The 23,004-nt window shown below is 45.1% G+C and overlaps 1 protein-coding gene across 10 annotated transcripts in view; it reads right to left on the bottom strand.

Moving 5' to 3' along the window:
* KALRN (kalirin RhoGEF kinase) overlaps positions 1-23,004 on the bottom strand; it is a 684,790-nt gene that overhangs the window by 98,957 nt on the left and 562,829 nt on the right. For 7 of the 10 annotated variants that reach the window (XM_090277710.1, XM_090277714.1, XM_090277631.1 and 4 more), the window contains exon 1: positions 6,625-6,858. The exons of the other annotated variants lie outside the window; for them this stretch is intronic. In XM_090277710.1, coding sequence (XP_090133836.1) covers positions 6,625-6,709 — 85 coding nt within the window. In that variant the 5' untranslated portion in view covers positions 6,710-6,858. Of the gene's footprint in view, positions 1-6,624; positions 6,859-23,004 lie in introns of those variants that run through there. 10 annotated transcript variants of the gene reach the window in all.

The following is a 23,004-nucleotide window of genomic DNA, read 5'->3' as shown; positions in this document are numbered from 1 at the left end:
CAAGTTTCCTGGTGACCACAGTTTCTGGGAACCTCTGCTCTAAGTACAGAAGTGAAGGAGGCCTGGCCCAGGTATAAAACTGAGATCTGAAATCTGTGAAGAAGTGGAGTGTTTGCAATTCTCTTTAACAATGAGGCTTGGTTCCCTTTTGGATGGGGAAAGATAACATCCCTTTCTTGGGGGAGTAATGCAGAGATTCTAATGGCTGGAGGGCAGAAATTGGGAATGTCCCAAGAGGCTGTTAACACCCCAAGTCCTCTGAGAAAACAAACACTGCTACAATTCATCCCACTCCAACGGAAAGCAGATAAACCTGGAAACAAGTTTTAGGATGTATTGTTTCAATCTAGGGGCAGAAAAGGTGTCCCTTCCTTTCCGGGTGACAGTTTCCTCACTGCAGTAACCAAGAATGTGGGGCAACCTGTTCTGTAAGTCTGAGCCTTGCTCTTTTATCTGGTTGAAACCAACCCGGCAGCCTTCTAGCCACCTCACAGGTGTAACCAGGGCTCCCCTCCTTCCAGGAAGTCTAACACAGAAGGTTCTGTCAACCTCGAAAGATGTGCTCCATTATTCACTAAGTGGGGCACCAAACTACCCACGCCCTCCAACCTATGTGGAATACAGAAGAGATTTGCCAGTCCTCAGGGATATATGTCCAGAATCTTGGGGGCTGTTACGGGCGGCAGGTCATGACTGTTACCTCGACAAAAATATCCTAAAGAAGAACCAGCAAAGCTTTGCACATAAGGGATGTGTGATAAGTCTTGGCTGAAGTGAAGAGAAACACGTGGCCCAAGTCTCGTGGCAGGCAAAGAATAACTAATGTCTTTTTAGATAACACACGTTTTCAGGATCTAAACTTCAAAATTGCAGTAGTTATTCTCCAACTCTTATACCTTGTGTTTCTCCTCAGAGAAGAATAACTTAGGGATTCTTAGTTTTTTTTCTGTCAGTATCTTCTTTTGAATGCTCTTTTATGTAACACAGAGTCATTATAATACTAGAAATGTTTTGTGTTTTTTTCAAAACTGATTTTTAAAAAAGAAGAAAATGCCTACTTCTAGATCCCAAGCTTTCCTCCCCCACAGTGACACCTCCACAGCGCTGATGCGCAATTGACAACTGTTTGAACCAAGACCATTGCATTGCTTAGGAACTTAGATTTACAGTGTTCCCACTGTGAGGTCCCACACAAACTTAGCTCTTGGGAGTCCCCTGAGAATAGGCTCTATGTCCAGGATTACCATTGCTGTTACCATCAGCAGCTAACCTTTTTTAAGCACTTTATATGCCTGGTGCTATGCGAAGTCCTTTACATACCTTAACCAATCCTCACAACAGCCCAATGGGGTCAGCTCCATTATGGGCCCCCACCCACTCTCCCCTAGCATCTAGCACAGGGCTGGCAGGCAGTCAGCACATAAACATTTCTCAAATGTAGTAAAACAAGGTGTGTTAAATAAAAACCAGTGCCCTTCAAAGATGGAATTATTGGAATGCAATTTATTGATTCATTTCCACCTGAAAGGGTCCAGTTCAAGAAAAGGTACAAGAAAGAAAGGGGGGAAAGGAACCAGAGGGGAAAAGAGAAGCAGATATTCATTAAGAACAGGTGCACAAGCTGCTCTGGAGGAGACAGAGATCTGCCTTCTGTGGTCTTGGGAACAGAAGAGCCACTCAAAGCAGACCAGGCAGGTCCAGTTCCAAATGGCTGCAGGCAATGCAGCCACCCCCTCCTGGACCCCCCAGAACTACAAATCATTCCAGTCAACAACACCCAGGTTCCAGGCTGGGTGCTGCTCTACCATTCTCAGATGGGTCAGCCTTGCCTCTGTGCAGAGTACGAGAAGCCACATGCCCAGGAAGACAGTAATGGAGATGAGGAAAGAGCACAGGAACAGGGTTCTAGTTCTGAGCCTGTGACCAAGTGGCTCGATCTCAGTTTCCTCCTGCATAAAGGCGAAGATCTATTAAATAATCTCTAAGTTGCTTTCTAACTGTCGATGATTTAGCCCCTCCTGCTTGAGAAGCCCTCCTCAGGCTTTAGTTCCATGATTTTACTACTTGGGGTCTTCCTCCAGGAAAAGCCAGGGCTTTGATTAGAAGGAGGAAGGCCATGCAGCTTTCTCACTCACTGACTGATGAGCAGCACTTCAGAAACATGGCGAATATTTTTAGGGCAGAATAGAAGAGCATCAAGATTCTCAAGAGCAATATCAGGAAGGAGAATGCCAACAATACTACTCCAGAGTGAGGTATGCCTGCAATATTGTCTGGCCTCAGAAGGAAGTGCCCAATGTCCATTTTTTTTTAAACTTTTAAATTATTTTTGTATAAACACACAGAGTTTGAAATTTTATGTTTTTATTACATGTTAGGACTTACCACCTGTAGCATGAGGTACCATTGGGGTGACATGCCTACAGCTTTATCAGTGACCATGGGATCCACAGCTCTACCACAGGAGGGATATTAGGCTTCAGTTTCCAATCTCCACCTCACCCCATCAAATCCACACACACCCATTTCTACTGGGCTCCATTCTGACTGGCAGTCAGTACTCTTCTCCAGGTAATAACTGATATCCTTGTTACTACCCCGAATCATAGGATCAGGTGTGAGAAGAGAGGCATAGAGTTAGGGTTAGGGTACACATGTGTGGTAATTCTCCCCAGATTAGGGTATATCCCTGGGAGGCAGAGAAAACCAGGAGATACATTGAAAAAACATACATGTTAAATGGTCGACTCAATTTTCATCGTGATAACGGCGCTTGTTGGAAAATGAAGAAACAGAAAGGTCCCAAGGATTTTGTCCTTCGCGTAGTGAATTAAGGTAAATGATAGTGGGTGTCCCACGGGCTCCTCTTTGAGGTTACCAGCACCTTTCTAAAGGAACTTGGTGTCATGGTTTGACACATTAAATTCTGTTTATAAAATGAGCTGTATTAAGTTATGGGCCAAAGAAGTGGCAGTCACATCAAGTCATAATGTTCTTGTTTAGTGAGTCTGGGAAAAGGTAGGGGGGGGAAAAAGAAATTATAGATGTGAATGACTTGGGAAGCCCCGTGAACCCCCATAACCCTTACCCACACTTCATGACATCAGGGTCAAACTGGAACCCAACTGCGGTCGTGGTAAAAGAGCCCTGGAAGCGTGATTCCCCATGAGCTGATTCGGCCTGGGGAAGCCACCACGCCTTCATCTCTTCCGAGGCATTCAGACTCCGGTCACTGTCTCACAGGGTAAAAGGGGACACACAATGGGCTTGAGATGTAAGAACAACGATGCAGCAATAAACAGGTATAAATAAATCCCCCACACACTGTGGAGAAGCAGAGGAGAAGAGTAGTCAGGAAAGGTTTCTAAGAAGGGACTTTAGTCCACATACCCAAAGTTAATTACTAGTTGACCAAAAAATTAAAGGCTCTAAAACCGGTTTCCGCCCTAGCAAGGTCAGAAAAATCTCTAGGATCCATGATCTAAGAAGTCACAAGTTCCAGTCTGCGACACATGGCTTAGCAACCTCCAGGTGGTTTGAAATCCCTTTTGTCACCCTGAAACAAGTTGTTTTTTAAAATCTTAAGAAAACTAAAAGAGAATCCAGAACTGACCCACTTCTTTGGGCTTAAAGGAAAGTATAAGAAGCCAAAGCAATCCCGAAACTTCCCACAGAGTGTGACATCAGTGATAAATCACCTTTCAGACAAATGCATGCCATTATCTCACACTTAGCTATTTTTCACTTCCAAAAAGGCAGTTATAAATGTTATTTGTTGTCCTTCTTCCTTCTCACCTGATCTCTATTTCCATCCTACCCTTATTTTTCTCTTTTTTTGTCCTTCAACACCACTTTCAAGGTAGGGAAGAAAGATCACTTTTCATCAAGTCCCCTTACCATTCTTATATTCCACAGAATCAAAAACAGGAAGAGAAAAAGAGATAGTTGATTTTCTCAATTATCTGAATCAAAAGACAAGCTCAACTAACTTCATTCCATACTTTCCTCAAATATGATATTTAAAGGCCACACAAGTACATCACTAAATCCTTGAGTCTTACTCTAGTGCTAACAATTACAACCACTTAGGATTCACCAGAGATAGTCCAGGATGCCTCATTTAGCTTTGAGTCAAAAATAACCAGAACATTCCATTTCCGCTTGGCTCCTTTTCCTTAGACTTTACAAGGAGATGGCCTTTAAATCCCCAGGGACTAGAAGCCAGTTAGTGAAGGCCCCCTGAGTTGGGATCCATTGTGATGGGTTCCAACCTATTAGCTACTGAAGGAGTAGGAAAGAGCCAACTTCTCTCAGAAGAGCTAGAGACCCAATAACCACCTGCTTTTATTTGAAAAGGGGAAGCTACCTTTCAATTACATTAAGTCTGAACGACCAGAGAAACTGGTTTAACTGCAAAGGGAAGCAGACCTACAACACCAATTTCAAGGCAGGGAAGAAAGATCTCCTTTCATCAAACCCCTCCACTCCATTCAGCCTCTCAAGAGTTTTCCCTGAGCCTTTCTCTATGATGCAAGTGGGCCAACTTTTCTCCATACAGTTTTGGAGCTCTGGGCAATGTACTCAAGCTCAGCACTAGACCTTACCTTTTCAATCTCTTTCTGAATAGATGCCTACATGCTGGGTGAAGACTCAGCTCTCTTTTCAGTTAGAGGAGACTGAGGGAGCACCAGGGGAGTGCCCCAACACCTCAGATACTCTCGCCCTGCCTAGACGAAGCCAGAAGCCAGCAGTTCTTTGAAAGGTGGCTAACTTGCCTCCCCTACCACCTTTCTCAGATTTGAACCCCGGTTTTCCATCTTCACATGTTTCTGATCTAGGAAAGAAGGAGTAAAGGGGAAGCACTCACCTTCGTTACCCTTTTCCCTTTAAAGCTGCTTTTGTTGCTGGGCCTTTGTGGGCCCTCAGTGTTCAGCTGAGGGGCAATGGTCTCCTCCAGCTCTGGCTCGTCTAACACCACCTTTCTTCCCGTGCCTGCCTTCCAGCCAAAGAGCCTGCAGCCTCGGATCTCCCAATTCCGCAGGCAGGAGGCAGCCCAGCAGGCGCCCTAAGCGGGCTACCCACCCCCTCCTCAGCCACAGCGCAGAGGGACAGCCGGGCCAATTCACAAACAAAGCGAAGGCTGGAGAGACCCCGAGAGAATTACTGTGCAGGGAAGCTGGGCTGCCACACATCTGGAAACGCGCCCAAGTCCCCGAATTCTGCCTTTGGACAGGAAATGGACTCCCAAGAAATCCTGCCTGGAAACCCTTCACCATGAAAGCAGAGCAAACCCATCCACTCAGAACCCCCTCGGCTATTTCCTGCTTTCTCGCCCTTTTAATGCTCCTTTCCCTTCAATTCCCAAGTATGGTTTTAAATGTCTCTGAACTAGGCTTGGATTTTTGTGAGGGTCCTGGACTCTATGATTTCTTCTCCATCTGAACGCTGGCTTTTGGAGCTGGCTACCACGCAGTTCTGGGCTGTTCTAATTAAACGCAGATTTAAGAGACTCTAATGCTGGGATTATGAACATTTTTGATTTGGGGAAACGTCCTTCAGATTTAATTGTTTTTTTGTAGCCTTCTCTCTGTTCAGGATGGAGCACATGTCGGGGTGTATGTGTGCCATAAAAGATGGTGAAGGGCAACTTGGATCAAGTTTATGCACCAGTAATTGAGAGAAAGTTCCATTTTGACTTGGTTAGACAAGAAGGAGCGCAGAGACCAGGGCGCTGTAGATGGGGGTGAAGGCAACAGGTCCAATAGATGACGCTTAAAAAGGGCAAGTGTCAAGTGAGAGGCTGTATTCTCACTTCTAACCACACAGAAACAGAATCTCTCTCTCCCCACCCTCCAAACTGAGTGTTAAAGTGACATGACAGCTTTAGGGTCACCTGCTAACTGTCTAGGAAAACTGGATTTCTTTTTCAGGAGAGGCTACACAATTGACAACCTTCCCCTCCGCCATGCTTCTCACCATCCTGTTTTGCAGGCTGATTTTTTTTGGGGGGTGGTGGTGGTGTAATTATTTGCTTCCTGAAAGTCTCCTAAACAACATTAAAATTAGCAGAATAATTAAATACAGTCCTAATTGGGCACATATAAAGTTCTTGTTTAATTAATGAGTCAAACTCTGGCCCAGAGCTGCAAACCTACCTAGGCCCGTGAAAACCCAGGCAGAGAAAAGCCAGCTCCAGTCCCCAAAGAAAATTGTCACTTGGCAAAAATAGTTCCTGGTGCAGAGACAAGTGTCAAACGCATTCCTATTGCTAGGAGTCATCAGTTAATCCCGCAGCTGAGACCCATATGTAAATGAGAGCAGGGAAGCGCGACTCCGCCACTGCGGGGACACACACAGTTCCGAGTGCCCTCTCCCCACCCTCAGCATCCGCACGACGCTCCCCTGCAGGCTGGTCAGTAACAAGTTTCCAAACTGCAGCTCCGCAACCAAGTCAGAACCGAGAGAAGAGAGCGCGAGTCCGCGCGCGTTCTGCCAGGGAAACAGAAATAAACGCGGCTCACAGCAAACTCTCTCCCTTTGCCGCCCTCTCCCTGCCCACCCCTCCCCTGCATTCAGCCGCCCGGGCTTTGGCTAAAAGAAGGCGCAAGTGCCGACAGCACTCACCTCTGCACGGGAGGCAACAGCAGCACCTAGCGAAGAGCCACCCCAAGGAGGGAGCTCGGGAGTAAGCCCGCTCGCCGCCCTTCATGCTGCCGCGCGGCGCCAGCGCTCCAGCATGGTCCGGGACGCCAGCCGCGCGCCGTGGCGCGGCGGGCAGGAAACTTCAGCGCCGCGGCCTGGGAGCAGCTCCCGCCCTTGCTGCCTCGCTCCCAGCCGTCCTCTCCCGGCTCCGCAGCCGCTGAGACCAAGCCACCTCGGGGAGGAGGGGAGGGGCCCGGGAGGGCAGGAGGGGGCGGAGTTCCAAAGTCCAGCTGTTTGCGGGAGTCGGGGCCAGCAGCGAGCCCGGAGCCGTGAGCAATCAGGCCTGTGGCTGTGGCCACGGGGCAAGCTAGGGAGGGGGGACGTCTGTTGCACACCAACCCCCTGGCACAAAGCTGATGCATCTCCTTCTGTGCAGATTCCTTTCCCCAAGGGCCACTAGGATCAGCTTTAGCTTAAAACATACAACCAGATGAGGCCAAAGAGGTGGGACAGGCGCAGATGTAGGTTCAAGCCTCAGTAATGCTTTTTCAGGTTCACCTTCTCCTCCCCTCAGCCTTCAAACATGGACAGCCTCCTCTGCATTGAAAACACCTTCATTATCCCTTTTCTTTCTCTCCTTTAGGTATTTTATGCTAATACTGATAACAGTACCTCACATTTTCATTGGCTTGGGGGCTGTAATGATGTTGTGCGAAAGCACTCCGGATTTGAAGTCATAACCAAAGTTCAAAATTGTGTGCCACCTCCTAGCTGTTTGACCTTAGGCAAGTCACTTTGCTTCTTTGACCTTCAATTTAATCGTTTAAAAAATACACCAAAGAAGGACAAAAAATTCCTATGTCACAGGATTGCTAATAGAATTTTAAAAGACCTATCCATGGAAGTGCCTGTTAGATGTTGAATAGTTCTAGTGGAGTGAATGCCTACAGAGAAACTCCAAACATCTTACTTATAGTGGAGACTTCCATTCACCACCACCACCACACACACCCAGTGGAGCTGTCATTTTTTTTTTTTTTTTGTTATATCCCTATCCTTTTCTTCTTTCAATCTTTTTCATATTTCATTCAAGGCAAGCCCATATGCCTCCCCCCCACAACGAAGCCCACCTGGACAGCATCAACTGGACCTACCCAAGACTCACCATGTTTATCACTCAGGGCATCTCTCCCATTCCTTTGTGTCCGGCTGCAGGAAAGGGGGATTGATGAAACATACAGTGCTCATAAGGTACAGAGGGTCCATTCGTCAGACAGACAGGGAGACTTGTTAGAGGAATGAAAAACAGAAGCGTGATCACTCAAGTAGCCAATTCCTACCCGAAAGAAAGACAGCCCAGGGGCAAGTCTTCTAGGAATGACTAGTATTGGGGCTTCCCTTCTCAGTTTGAACTCAGTTTAGATTAGATTTGTGCCTTATTTATCTTTTTTTTTTTCTTTTTTTTAAATCCTCACTGGAAGATATGCTCATTGATTTCAGAGAGAGAGGAAGCGGGGTGGGGGTGGAGAGAGAGAGAGAGAGAAACTTTGATATGAAAGAGAAACACCCAGCAGTCGCCTCCCTTTTGCACCCCCTGGGGGGATTGAACCCTGCAACTTAGTATGTGCTCTGACCAGGGATTGAACCCACAACCTTTTTTGGTGTACGGGGACGACACTCCAACCAACTGAGCCACCTGGCCAGGACTGTGCCTTATTTTTCTATATGTTGCAGTATCTGCCTCATGGCTGGAACACAGTAGATGCTCAGTAAATGATAGTACAGTAGAAAACTTTATGAGTAACAATCACTAACATGCACTGAGCATTTATTTGTGGCAAAAACTTTCCTAATTGCTTTCTATTAATTTATTTGTCCACACACACACACAAAAAAAACCTTATAAGGTTTTTTACATCTGAGGAAACGGAATGAATGAACTATGATGAGGCTTTGATGGTTTAAGTCTAAAAAGGAACTCTAAAAAGCTCTAGGTCATAGGAAAAACAAAATCTAACTACCACTGTCATCACCCTGGTGGCCTCTCCTGGCAAGAATTACATAAGAATCTCACTGTTGAGCAGGAAATGTGCCTCTGGTGCTCCACATACAAAACAGAGAGATGAAAGGTCAAATTGCTTATGCAGCCTGCACCCCAGATTCCTGATTCACTGATCATCCTGACTAATGGTCAGTCTCATCTTGCCGGCTTGAATTACTGCAAGCTCACAGTTATCCTGGGTTTCAGTTCTGACCTGTGGCAACCAGTACTATTGTCTAGTTCTCTCTTCCATATCACCAAGGACAACACCAATTTGCTGTTCTTTATAAGCCCAGAGCACAAAATGGCCAGCACCTTCAACCTTTCTAAAATAGAACTTTATTTGCTTGTTGATTCACTGCATGGGGGCTATGATACAAGAATCAATAGATATTTCATTTACCCACCCAATCTACCTCTTTGGGTACTATGTGCCAGGCTCTGTTCTAGGCACAGGATCTACACTGGTGAACAAAAGCAATAGCCCTTGCAGAGCTAGCCTGGGACAGACTCTCCATGAATGCGAAAGACAGGGGAATCAACATCAGATATTTGACTGAGTTTTGAGTTGAGGGATTTAAGGAAATAGGTCCCTGAATCCTACAACCTGCATCTAGATGTTTTAAGGTGATATCTTCAGCACAATTTAGAGGGAATAGTAGGTCAATAGTTTTTAAACATTGGTGCTTAATAAAATCATCAGGGAAACTTTAACACATACTAGGCATTAATTTGTGTGTGTGCATGCGTGTGCGTGTGTGTGTGTGTGTTTTAAAGCTCTCCAGGTGATTCCAGGGTGGAACCAGTGATACCTGAGTCTTCCCCCACAGCCCCTCCCACCTCCAGCACTGCCTCAAGATTCAGATTTATTCACTTTGGGTGCAGGTGGGCATCAATATTTTAAAAAGTTCCTAGCTGCTTGTAATATGCAGCATAGTTTGAGAACCATTGGTATAATGTGGCAGTTCTCAAACTTGAATGTGCATCAGAATCACCTGGAGGGTGAGTTAAAGCACAGATGACTGGGCCCTGCTCCCAGAGTTTCTAACTCAGTAGGTCTGGGTGGGATCTGAGGATCTATCTCCATTGCTACAAGCTCCCAGGTGATGCTGATATTGTTGGTATAGGGATATTTTGAGAACCACTAGCTTAGAAGACTTCCCTCCATCATTTTGTGATCTATGCTCACTTCTTTTTGACCATAGCACCTTGATTTTTCTTTAAGGAACCAGCCCTCCTCCATTGTCAGACCTTGCTTTGGGGCATGACTGACATCCTCCCACCCCCACACCCTCTACTCCAAGTTTGAGGCCATGATTTGTGCTTGGCCAGTCAGTCACAGGGATTGGCTCAGCTTAAGCACATGATCCAATTTCGGCCAATGAGCAAACACTGTGATACCTTAGCAAGAACTACTTCGGAAACAGCTTCCCACAAGATTCCAGACTTGGTACAATGTTAGCCTAAAGCAGCTAGAGGCCAACATGCCATAACCACATAGGAAGAGGCTGCCTGAGAATAAAGCCAACGTGGATGAAAGAGATGAGATAGATAAATAGATGAGAGAGGGAGAGAGAGAGAGGGAGAGAGAGGAGAGAGATGGGGGGGCATAGAAAGAGAGAATGAGAGGATAGGTTTGATAACATCATCTGAATAACTAGGTGCACTTTTCCCCCAACTATTATTGATCCCTGGACTTCATTTGAGCCCCCATTAAACTCCTCTTTTTGGGGGGCATAAGATAGTTGAATGTCTATAATTTCAGGGTTTTCAAAATGTCTAGCCACCCATTCCTAAATTTCAGGCTAAGAACCCTGGAGCTATAGCAATATCTTTAGAGTGTTCTTAATTTCCAAGCAGATGGCTGAGTCTTATTCTTTGGCAGAGTTTGTCTGTAGTGATGCCTCCAGTCAATATCCACTTTCATATGAATGAGGTGTCCTACCGATCTATGTGTATATTTTGTGTCTCATCTCCATTCCTCAGAACAGTGAACCCCAAAGAATTCCTGATAGTCTCAGTCTGCAGACATACTGGGCCAGGTAAACCACAATACTGGGCCTAATACTAGGGGACTGATAGGACTGCCCTCTCCCCCCTATTTGGCCACAGGCTTCAGTAATGCTGGACCATGACCATGATCTGCCCTTTTCACTGACAGACATATGCCGGTGGAAATTTTTTCTTTAGGATTATTCTCTTCTGATTTATAGAAACAGAGTTTTTCAAAGTCACACTTCCCAGCGACAGAAAGAAGAGCAACTGTGCCTGGACATTCCTGAGAACCTCCTTGCTGTGACAAGTAGAGTACCAAACATGCTGAAATAGGCTTAGAGTGGGCTGTGGGCTATATTCCGGTGAACATGGAGGACAGGCCCTGTTTTCCTCATCCCACCCATTCCAACCCATCATTGGCCCCCCTTTTCCTCCAGCCGTGAATCTCACTTCTAGCACCCACTCCCAGATTCTGATTCAGATTCACATCTACAGTTTTAAAAAGTTCCACAGGTGATTTCAATGTGAAGTCAGAGTTAAGAACCACTGACCTTGAGGCTCAAGGCCACCTACACACACTCTGGGACCACTTCCTGCATGGCTGGGAATAGAGTCTGGGAAGTACCCGGACTCAAACACTTTCACTTGTCCCTTGACTCATCTTCCACTGCCTGCTAGGCTCTTCATTTGCGAATTGCATGTTCCTTAACCCTCATCGTTCCTGTGTAGATTTCTCACCTGTCGACTGCCTGATTGCTGATGCCAGGGAGGTTGACAATTTTCCCCAAATTACCCTGTCCTGGCTTTCGTTTATGACTGTAGCTTAAAACCCTAAGATTCTTGCCAAGTACTGATTGTGTATTCAACAAATGGTTGGTTTCTGAACATCTACTCTCTGCAATGACCTATATATGTTAATATATATAAGAAATATATATGACAATATAATGTGAATAAGAAATGTTCCCTGAGCAAAGACAAAGAACAGGGTGAGTTCTGGGAGATGCAGTTGGTTCAATGATTTTGTGGCACTAAAGGGAAACTGGAAATAGACCGGGACTGGGCATAGGTAAAGGTTTTGTCTTTATGTAAAAATGAGGAGCTGAGATAATCATCAGTGACCAGAAACACTTAAAATCAGAGAAAGATGGTGCAATATTAATTTTAAACTCTAAATATATCTTTTAAAATTGTATAATGTCCATGTGGGTAACTATTCCCAGGAACATGTGCTATTTTATTAATGTGTGCAGAAAAAGCATGATTGCCAGCGTTACGCACAGTACTGTAATCTCTTCTTCTGATTTTCTCCGTTTCATGTGGGCTAACCTCCGCTGGCCCTGTGGGCACTACTATCCCCCTGGTGACAGCTTCCAGACTCCAGTGACTAAAGCATCACTTAGTTCAGCCTGCACGTGTAAATGGGTTCTTCTGTCTTTGCCCCCTGGACACCTGACTGTCTCTTTCTGGCCATCCCACGTGTCCTCAGCAGGCTAAGCTCCGGCTCCTCCTGTCAGTCATCCTCTCTGTGTCACTGATCGCCCCCTGATCTGTACCAGGCCCCAGGTGAGGGGGTGGCTCAGATAGTACACATGAAGACTGTGCGATTTCACACAAGACCCAGATGTCTCCCCAAACAGCCGATCTTTGTGCTCTGTGGGATGCAGAGGCAGGGCTGTAGGCCGCCAGGACGGGTTCCTGGAGGTCTGTCCTGAGCAGCTGCCGGTGCTCAGGAGTAGGTAAGCTATTTATCAAAGTGAGAGAAGAGTGCAGCTGGAGTTGCTAAAAGCAAATCACTCCAGGTTTTATCCACTTCCAAAAACGTTTACTTCTAAGTAGGTCAAAGTGTTCCAAAGTAGGGCAGTAGAAGTGCCAGTCTATCACTTTGACTGAGTTTCAATTTAGGAAGGCTTACCATTGCTAAGTGTCCACTATCAAGGATGGCGTTTCAATTCCAAAGGTCAACGCTACCTTCCCTCCCACGGACAGAAGGAGCAACTGCAGTAGCAGGTAGATCCACAGGGTGTGATGGGGACGCTTCTGATACATTAAATGCCAAGTGCACTGCCCCAGGCAGAGGGAGCAAAAGATGCAGGTGCTGGGTGAGAGTGTGCATTGCTTTACTGGGGAATAGCTCATCAGGCAGGCTGGCCAGGAGAGTGGTATGATGTAGGAGGAAGAATATGCCCCCTTAAGATATCCACAGCCTAATCCCCAGAACCTGTAAGTATGTTCCCTTACATGGCAAAAGGGGTTTTGCAGATGTGATTATGTTAAGGACCTTGAGATGGGGAGGTTAGCCTGGATTATCCACGTGAACACAATATAATCATGAGACTCCTTAAAAGCAGAGCACCTTTCCCATGGTGGTCAGAGGAAGATGACTATGGAAGAAGGATCAGAGAGATGCAACATTGCTGGCTTTGAAGATGGAGGAAGGGGCCACACTCCCAGGGATGTAGGCACCTGTAGAAGGTGGAAAAGGTGAGGAAACAGCTGCTCCCTGAGAGCCTCCATTAGGAACACCACCCTGCTGACACCTTCAGTTTAGCCCAATGACACCCCTGTTGGATTTCTAAACCTACAGAATTATAGAAGAAGGAATACGTTGTTTGAAGCCACTAGGTCTGTGGCAATTTGTTACAGCAGTAAAAGGAAACGAAGACGTATGAGATGAAGCCAGAGAACAGACTCTAGGGCAGATCCTGTAGGAGGAGCCTCCTTGCAGACACAGAAAGGCCTTGGTTTTTACTTGAAGTGAGACAGAAGCCATGGGCATGGTTTGAGCTGAGTGCATCGTCAGCCCAGGCCTCTTCCCCGCAGCTGGGAACCAGCAACGGTACTTGTCTATCTGCCCAACCAAGTACAAAGGTAGGAAAGCATACCTGCCGTGGCTCACAGGGCCTTGTGGAAAGTGAGGCAAGTGGGCGTGATATCAGAATTCACATCCCTGGCTGGGGATGGACGATGGCAGGAAAACTAAACAGCCCAGCTGTATCCCAATGGCAGGGACAAAGGAAGGGGCAGGCTGTTCAGTGAGTGAATGGTCTCTCCGCTCCTGGAGGACAGGGAGCTGGTATTAAAACATAGCAAGCATTGTAAACTGAAAGACTACATGTTGCAGGGTTTGGGTTCAAGAAGCAGCTTCAATTCCATATAGGTCCTGGATGAGGGGGAGTTGTTCTCAAGGTTCAAGTGACCCAGGGGAAGGCGGCAAGGTGATGAGAAGAGGACACTGACCACTCTGTCTTGCCAAGTAGTATCAGAGTGCCTCTGCCGTAAGCCTCCCAAGCTGTGGCCTTTAACCCACTCACCTCTGACACTATGACCTTCCCTGGGCAGTGGGCACAGCCCCAGCAGCCAGATAGCCGCCTCCCTGCTGTGCTTCCCAGGGCACATCTGATGCACGTCACTTCCGGTCCCTTTGTTCTTTTGAGGGGAAAGTGGTTTTAGCTTAGCTAGCAGATCACATTGGCTTCTCTTGGGGGACCATTTTGTTTGCTGGGGTGGCCTCCTCTCCACCTTCTCCAGCCTCCCCTGAGAAAGCATAATGAGGGGCTGCCTTCCCCGTCTGGGATATCAAGTCTGACTCATCTCAGCTCTGAGCTCCATCAGCTGGCTCACAAGGTTCTGAGGAACAAGGATACTAGTCAAGCCTCATCCTCCCTCCCCTTTGGATGGAAACAAGCATCACCTTCCTGAAGATCTCACAGATTTACAGTGCATGCCAGGAGGCATGGGAATACGCTATTGAGACGGGCATTTGGCAGGAGCTGAATCACAGCGGGCTGCTACCAAAAGGGAAAAGGCAGAAGGCCCCAGAGAGATCAGTTCTTTCTCTTGACAGCACACACCCTCTTCCTGCTTTGGCTCTGCTTGGAGGCAGCACCACACTGAGGTGTATTTAGAGGAAGAGGTGGCCTGGCCTGACATCTTCCTACTTGAGGCTTTGATTCCAAGCCCTTAAATGTCCTGAATAGTATCAGATGGACAGTAGCCAGCTAGAGGCAAGACACCTCACCCAGAGCAAAGGAAGCCTGGGGCACACTTTCTAACTGTTCTTGCTGATCCTAGTCTTTAAAAAAACTGGGGGGTTGGGGGTGTGTGTGAAATGGATGGCACCTACACCTCCCTCTTCCCGAAACTGCATCCAGACTGCTTTTAAATAACCATTAAGCCATTTCTGGCCCATCCTAACAGAGACAGGTACGTGGAAGAAATTCAGTTAAAAATGAAATAAGGAAGGCAGTTCTCACAAAACTCCCCTTTGGCTTTGTCTTGTTTGAACTGAAGAAGGACACACTCCTAGCCACCCCAACAGTGTTGCACCGCCCTCCATCACACAGGGCAGCCCATCACTCTGGTGCGGTCCAAATGTTACCTCCAATGAGCAGTTGATCTCTGAAGAGAACAGGTCACTGAGGCGTGCCTAAAGGGCAAACCAGGGAAAAACCTGAATTTTCAGCTTAAATATATCACATATGATCTCTACCCTCTGCGCAGAAGGCAAAAGAAAGTTAGAAGAGAGGAATAAACCATTATTTCTTGGGACTTCATAGAGCCACATGGACCTACTGTTGGTAGGCTGGAGGCAGGACCCAGGAGAAGCCAGGAATAAAAACCGAGGGAGGGGCTGTGGCGAGGGGCGGTGCAGACTAGACACAATGTCAGGACCTTTGCAAACCCCATGGATGAAACTAGATGGATTCAGACTGGGACAGCCTAGACTCACCGCGATAGAGATATCAGAACTGGGACAAGGGACAGGCAGGGAAATGAACGTTAACGGACTGCCTCTGGTACACCTGGGTTGGGAAGTCGAAGTCAAGGGCAGTAAGCATTGCTGGCTTCTTTATGGATTTTAAGTATGGTGCTCACCAGCTGGTCAGTGGCTGAGCCAGGATTCAGACTCATGCGTTGCCCTCAAGACTCTTAGTTACTCCATACCTCTCATCATCTCACCTTATGGCCTACTACATACCATTGTAATGCCTGTGGTAGCCAGGCCGCTTTTAAAAAATTCTCTATGTTAGCCTGTGCATGAAACAAAAAGACCAAAATAGAGAAGCGCCCTGGCTGGCGTGGCTCAGTGGATTGAGCGCCAGCCTGCAAACTAAAGGGTCGCAGGTTCTGTTACCAGTCAGGGCACATGCCTGGGTTGTGGGCCAGGTCCCCAGTTGGGGGTGTGTGAGAGGCAACTACACATTAATGTTCCTCTCCCTCTCTTTCTCCCTCCCTTCCCCTCTCTCTAAAAATAAATAAAATCTTAAAAAAAAAGAAAGAAATGAAAAGACCAGCTTCACAGTTTAAAGGCAGTTTTACTTACCATTACCACCTTTGAGCTTCCCAGCAATTCTGTGAGATAGGCATTTTTATCAGCTTCTCATGGCATAGACTATGAAACTAAGATTATGTGACTTTCCATTCATTCCACAACCTGACCTCTTCCTAGCTCATCTGACTCCCTGAGAACAAAACCCTCCCCTCTTTTCTCCAAGGTTTGCAAATGCCCTTCTAAGTAAAACGTAGGCTGATTGTAACATACTAGGTGGAACTATTTAGAAATTGCTAATATTCAACCATTTTTGACCATAAAAATGACAATTTTATGTAGTTCAACCTAATAAATTGCCTCAAATGAAGATATATTTGCTAAGTTTGGATGCATTAAACATAAGATACTTAAGTTACTCACTTGAGGTTACCAAAAGAACTTGTGAATGAAAGATAATAAAAATGCTGTTTCAGAACAAATCACAATATGAACAGTAGTGGAGAATGACCAGGAGAAAAGACAAGCCTGCAGAGAGGCTCAGAATGGAAGGCAGTGACATCTAAGTCTTGTGCCCAGAGAGAAAGAGAAAAGATCTGTGAGGGAGACTGGGGGCTCCTGATGTGCAGGGGAGAACTATAAAACACACACACAAATAATCACTTTACATAAATTAGGATTATTAAATTTAATCCACCCAAAAGGTTTTGTTCTGCTTTAAGGACTTAATAAAATAATTTATGGAGAAATTGCTAGGCTCTTGTTAAGCAGTACCTTAGAAAAGCAATGTCTAACATTTTATATGCAAATCAAATTCCTTTGTTCTAGATAAAGATCAAAAGGAGATAGAGAATGATAATTGAAACTGCTGGGTTGCAACACAGTGAGAACTCGGGACTGGTGGGATTAGGGAGGAGTGATGGCAAAAGTATCTGGACTTCAGTACTAAATACGAGGCATTTTCTAACCATCAGGATTGCACTAAAATGCAACAGGCCTCCTCTGGAAGTAATGAGTTCCCACTCCCTGGACCACCTATCAATAACATTTTAGAAGGGGTCCCTATATTGCGGACAGAGTGAACCAAAAGACCTAAGATACTTCCCTCTCTTTTTTTAAGTTTCTTTTTTTTAACATTTAAATTATATTTAATTTTTATGCTATTACAGTTGTTCCAGTTTTTCCCCTTTGGTCCCCCTCCATCCAGACCACCCAATTCCCTCAGGCACTCCCCATACCGTTGTTCATGTCCGTGGGTCCTGCATATGTGTTCTTTGGCTGCTATATCCCCTGTGCTCTACTTTACGTCCCCATGACTCTTCTGTAATAACCAATTTGTTCTTCTTAATCCCTTCACCTTTTTCACTCATGCCCCCAACATCCCTCCCATCTGGCAACCATCAAAACATTCTCTGCATCTATGATTCAGCTTCTGTTTTGCTTGTTCATTTACTTTGTTTTTTAGATACAATTATTTTTTAGAAGATTTATTTGTTTTTAGAGAGGGGAAGAGAGGGAGAGAGAAGGAGAGAAACATCAATGTGCAAGAGAAGCATCAATTGATTGCCTCTTGCACACCCGCAACTGGAGACCTGGCCCACAACTCAGGCGTGTACCCTGAGTGGGAATCAAACAGATGACCTTTTGGTGTGCAGAACAATTCCCAATCCACTGAGCCACGCAAGTCAGCATTAGATTCAATTATTGATAGATTTGCATTATTGCCCTTTTATTGTTAATATTTTTGATTTTTTTCTTCTTAAAGAAGCCCTTTTAAATTGGAATAACTGTAAAACATAAAAAAAAAAAAAAAGAAGAAGCCCCTTCAACATTTCATTTAATACTGTTTGGTAGCGATGAACTCCTTTACCTTTTTCTTGTCTGGGAAGCTCTTTATCTGTCCTTTGATTATAATCAAATAATTTTTCTAATTGATAGCTTTGCTAGGTAGAGTAATCTTGGTTGTATGTTCTTACTTTTCATGACTTTGAATATTTCTTGCCAATGCCTTCTTGCCTGCAAAGTTTCTTTTGAGAAATCAGCTGACAGTCTTATGGGAACTCCTTAATAGGCAATGAACAGCTTTTCTCCTGCTGCTTAAAAGATTCTCTCTTTGTCTTTAACCTTCGGCATTTTAATTATGATGTCTTGATGTGGGCCTCTTTGGGTTCATCTTATTTGGGACTCTCTGTGCTTCCTAGACTTGTCATTATTTTTTCAAATAGGTTTTCAATTTCTTGCTCTCTCTCCTTTCCTCCTGGCATCCCCATGATCTGAATGTTAGTATGCTTGAAGTTGTCCCAGAGGCTCCTTACACTATCCTCAGTTTTTTAGATTCTTTTTTCTTCTTGCTGTTCCGATTGGGTGTTTTTGCTTTCTTATATTCCAAATTGCTGATCTGATTCTTGGTTTCATCCACTCTACTGTTGATACCTGTAAGTTGTTCTTCATTTCAGTAAGTGTATTCTTGCTTTTTGACTGATTTCTTTTTATTGTTTCAATGTCCTTTTTCTATGCTGTAGAAGTTCTCTCTGAGTTCATCTACTTTTTCCTTAAGTTCATTGAGCATCCTTATAACCAGTGTTTTGAACTCTGAATCTAGTAGATTACTTGTGTCCATTTTGTTTAGTTCTTTATCTGAAGTTCTGTTCTGTTCTTTAATTTGGGCCATGTTTCTTTGTCCCCTCATTTTGGCAGCCTCCTTGTGTTTATTCCTATAATATGTATTAGATAGAGCTGCTACAACTCCCTAGCTTGGTAGAGTGGCCTAATGTATTAGGTGTCCCATAGAGTACAGTGGCACAGCCTCCCTTATCAACTAATCTGGGTACTTGAGGTGTGCCCACCATGTAGGCTGTGTACACTCTCCTCTTGTAGTTGAGCCTCAGTAGCTGTTGGCAGGTCAATGGGAGGGATTTACCCAGGCCAGTCAGCTGCAAGGACTGGCTGTGACCACTGACCACTTGCCTCTGACCACCAGGGAGGATCAGCTGTGCAGAGCCTACTACAGTGTAGGACTTACTTCAGCAGGGCTCTGGTGTTTGCTGAGTCCCTTGAGTTTGTCACTGTTGAGGTGGTTGGGTGGTGGTGTTTCCATGTGGTCTGTAGCTGTCCACTGGGTACGCAGACCCTGGAGCTTCCCAGGAGGTGCAGACCAAGGTCAGGCACTGCCTGTGTTCTGTATGGGGCTACCTGGCATAAACTACAAAACTATCTGCAGATGGCTGCTACTTGTGCTGTGCTTGGTGGTGACCAAGTGAGGCCAAGCTGTGAATCAAGGCCAGCTGCTGCTAGTGTGGGGCCTGGGGGCATTTAGTAAGAGGTATGAGGGCCCTCCGAGGCCAGATGCTGCTTGTTTTAGAGAATTTAGGAAAATCTGAGGCATGAGCCAAGACAAGCTATTTGTATGGAAAAATCACTGGAAACAGCTTGAGTGGGCCCAAAAGTTGGGTGTCGCAGAGCCTGAGGGTTTCACAGGAGTGGGGCAAACAGTGTGAGCCAGACTGATGGAGTCTCAGATATGGTGTCCATCTGCCAGCTCTGCAGGGGGAGGGTTCAGAAAGGAACAATGGCCTCTGACAGCACTCCTGCCTGGAAGAAAGCTGCCCTGCTCTTGCCCTTATGCCAGACATTTCAGTTCCTATCTGTATGCCTCTGGTACCTTTTAAACTGCTTCCCCGGTGCTGGATCTCAGAGAAAGTGAGTTCTAGTAAGTCTATGTGTTGGCCCTTCAAGAGGAAGTGCCTGGGTCTCCCGAAATTTATGTCTTCCACAGCCTCAATCCTTGTTGGTTTTTATAGCTAGAAGTTATGAGAATTTATCTTCCTGGCACTGGAACTCTGGTCTGGGGGCCCTGGTGTGGGGCTAGGAGCCCTCACTCCCAAGATGTCCCTCCAGGTTTTTATCTGCCACACATGGGTGTATTACCAGCCTGCTCTGCATCTCCACCTCCTGCCTGTCTCAGTGTGGTTTCTTCCTTAGTTCTGAAGTTGTAGGACTTCAGTTCAACTCAATTTCTGGTGTTTCTGAATGATGGTTTTTTTGTAGTTTGGTCATAATTTTGATGTGGTGGTGCGAGGAGGTGAGCCCTGTTTATCTACATCACTGTCTTAGTACAGAGAGCTCTTGTGTACTTCCTCACAGTGCTTCTCAATTCTAAGATTCCAAGACCCCTTACAAACCAATGTTCTGAAGAAAAATGGAATCTAATCAAGGAGCACTTTGTTCAATTATAAAAAATGAAAGTTTAATTCAAACTTTTAAAAATTCAGTAAAATGACTAGGAGCTCCTTTTACAAGCACACCTATTTTCAAGAAGTCTCAGCACTCAAGTTAATTACATTTCTTATTCAAATGCAGTGTCTTATTCAAATTCAGATATTCTTATCCAACAGTATTGTGATATTTAAAAACAACCTTACCACTATTTTCATTGCAAACATACGATATTCAGCTATGTTATTCTTTTTTACTTTTTCTTTTTCATTTTATTAAATTTAATGGAGTGACACTGGTCAAGAATAGCTATGCTATCTCATAATATTTTGTGTGCTACCATGGAAACCTATTCCCATTCTTGCTCATCACTCTCCTGTATATAATTTTGTTCTATGAGGAAGAGAGTTCTGAATGTCAAAGTGGCTACTTCATAGCTGGACAGTTACAGATGTGTGGCTGTACAAGTCGGGTAGGAGTATGTATCAGTAAGCTGTAGTTTGTAAAATGTCACTTCATACCTGGAAGGAAATGTTTGATGAATATTCATTCTCCAATTATTTCTCAGCTTCCTGTGGTAAAGCCCTGTGTTAGGCATTATGGAGTAAAATAAAAATCTAAGAATAGTTGTTCTTTTTTTTTTTTAAGTATATTTTATTGATTATGTTGTTACAGTAGTTCCAATTTTTTCCCCCTTTGCTCCCCTCTGCCTAGGACCCTCCTTCCCTCAGCAGTCCCACCCCCTCTTAGTTCATGTCCATGGGTCATGCATATAAAGTCTTTGGCTTCACCCTTTCCTATATTATTCTTAACTTCCCCCTGTCTATTTTGTACCTACCAATTATGCTTCTTAATCCCTGCACCATTTTCCCATTTCTCCCCCTTCTCCCTCCCAGCTGATAACCTTCCAAATGATCCCTATACCTATGATTCTGTTCCTATTCTGGTTTGCTTAGTTGGATTTTGTTTTTACTTTTTAGATTCAGTTGCTGATAGTTGTGAGTTGTTGTCATTTTAGTGTTCATAGTTTTGATCTTCTTTTTCTTAAGTAAGTCCCTTTAACATTTCATATAATAATGGCTTGGTGATAATGAACTCTTTTAGCTTTACCTTGTTTGGGAAGCATATTATCTGCCCTTCCATTCTAAATGATAGCTTTGCTGGATAGAGTAATCTTGGTTGTAGGTCCTTGCTTTTCATCACTTTGAATACTTCTTGCCAATCTCTTCTTGCCTGCAAAGTTTCTTTTGAGAAATCAGGTGATAGTCTTATAGTCCCCTCCCCCCTTGTAGGTAACTCTCTCCTTTTCTCTTGTTGCTTTTAAGATTCTATCTTGGTCTTTAACCTTTGGCATTTTAATTATGATGTGTCTTGGTGTGGTCCTCTTTGTGTCTAACTTGTCTGAGACTCTCTGTGCTTCCTGAACTTGTATGTCTATTTCCTTTGCCAAATTTGGGAAATTTTCCTTCATTATTTTTTCACATAAGCTTTCAATTTCTTGCTCTTCCTCTTCTCCTTCTGGCACCCCTATGATTTGGATGTTGGCACATTTAAATTTGTACCAGAGGTTCCTAAGCCTTTCCTCATTTTTTTCTGTTGTTTCCTCATTCTGTACTGGTTGACTGTGTTTTTCTTACTTATATTCCAAATCATTGATTTGAACCCTAGTTTCCATCCCTTCACCATTGGCTTTGTGTGGATTTTCCTTCGTTTCACTTAGCATAACCTTCACTTCTTCCTTTATGCATTTTCTGTATGCAATCATATCTGTTAAGTCTGTGAACATCTTTGTCATCAGTGTTTTGAACTCTTCATCTGTGAGGTTGGCTATCTCCTCGTCTGTTAGGTTGACTATTTCCTTGTTGCTTAGTTCTCCCACTGGAACCTTGATCCATTCCCCCTTTTGGGCCATACTTCTCTGTCTCCTCATCTTGACAGGCTCCTGTGTTTGTTTGCCTCTGTGTCTTAGGTAGAGCTGTTGCTCCTGTTACATTGTAAGGTGCGGAGCCTTGGGTATTTGTCAGTACAGGGCGACCCGTTTCACCACACGGTGGCACTTTGTGTGGGGGAGGGATCTGAAAGGAAAAAATGCTGCTTGCTCAGTGCTCGCCCCTTTTCCTGGCACTTCTCCCACTTTTGTATGAGACTGGCACCTCTCTAGCTGTTGCCCTGGCCGTCGTTCCCAGAGTTGGTGGGTCTGTGGATGATCTAGGACTGTGGTGGCCCTTTAAACAAGTGGACTCTGCTGAGAGACTGGCAGATTCTTCCTCCTCCCCAACCCCCACGGGTTTGCATAGTCAGAAGCAATGAGGTTTTATTTTTCCTGGCACTGGGACCGTGAGCTGTGCAGTTTAGTCAAGAGCTGGGAGCGCTCCCCAGGAGTCCCTTCCACTTTTTAAAATGTGTGACTGCGCTTTCTGCCAGCCTGCCACTGCCACTGCTACAGCTGCCACCACCACACTTCATTCTCTCCACCCGGCTCTGCCCCTCCTACCTGTCTGGATGAGTATTTCTTATTTATATCTTTGTTTGTTGGACTTCCATGAAGCTTGATTTTCTGGAACTTCTGGTTATCTCTAGTTTTGAGATCGTTGTATTCCTTCTTAGTTGTGGAGGGAGACCCAGTGTGTCTATCTAGGCCTCCATCTTGGCCAGAAGTAAAATAGTTGTTCTTAATGTAGAATTATACTGAAAAGTGAGTGAGGTGTGTGTGTGTGTGTGTGAGAGAGAGAGAGACAGACAGACAGACGGACAGACAGACAGAGAGAGACGGAGAGAGAGACTGACTTTTGATGGACTCTCCATAGTTGGAAGGTAGGAGGAGCCTGTAAGTTTCTGG

Source organism: Furipterus horrens, unplaced genomic scaffold (genome assembly GCF_987537825.1).
Source record: "Furipterus horrens unplaced genomic scaffold, mFurHor1.1.pri manual_scaffold_1, whole genome shotgun sequence".
In the NCBI taxonomy this organism is placed as follows: Eukaryota; Metazoa; Chordata; class Mammalia; order Chiroptera; family Furipteridae; genus Furipterus; species Furipterus horrens.
This window is presented reverse-complemented; position numbering and strand designations above follow the sequence as displayed.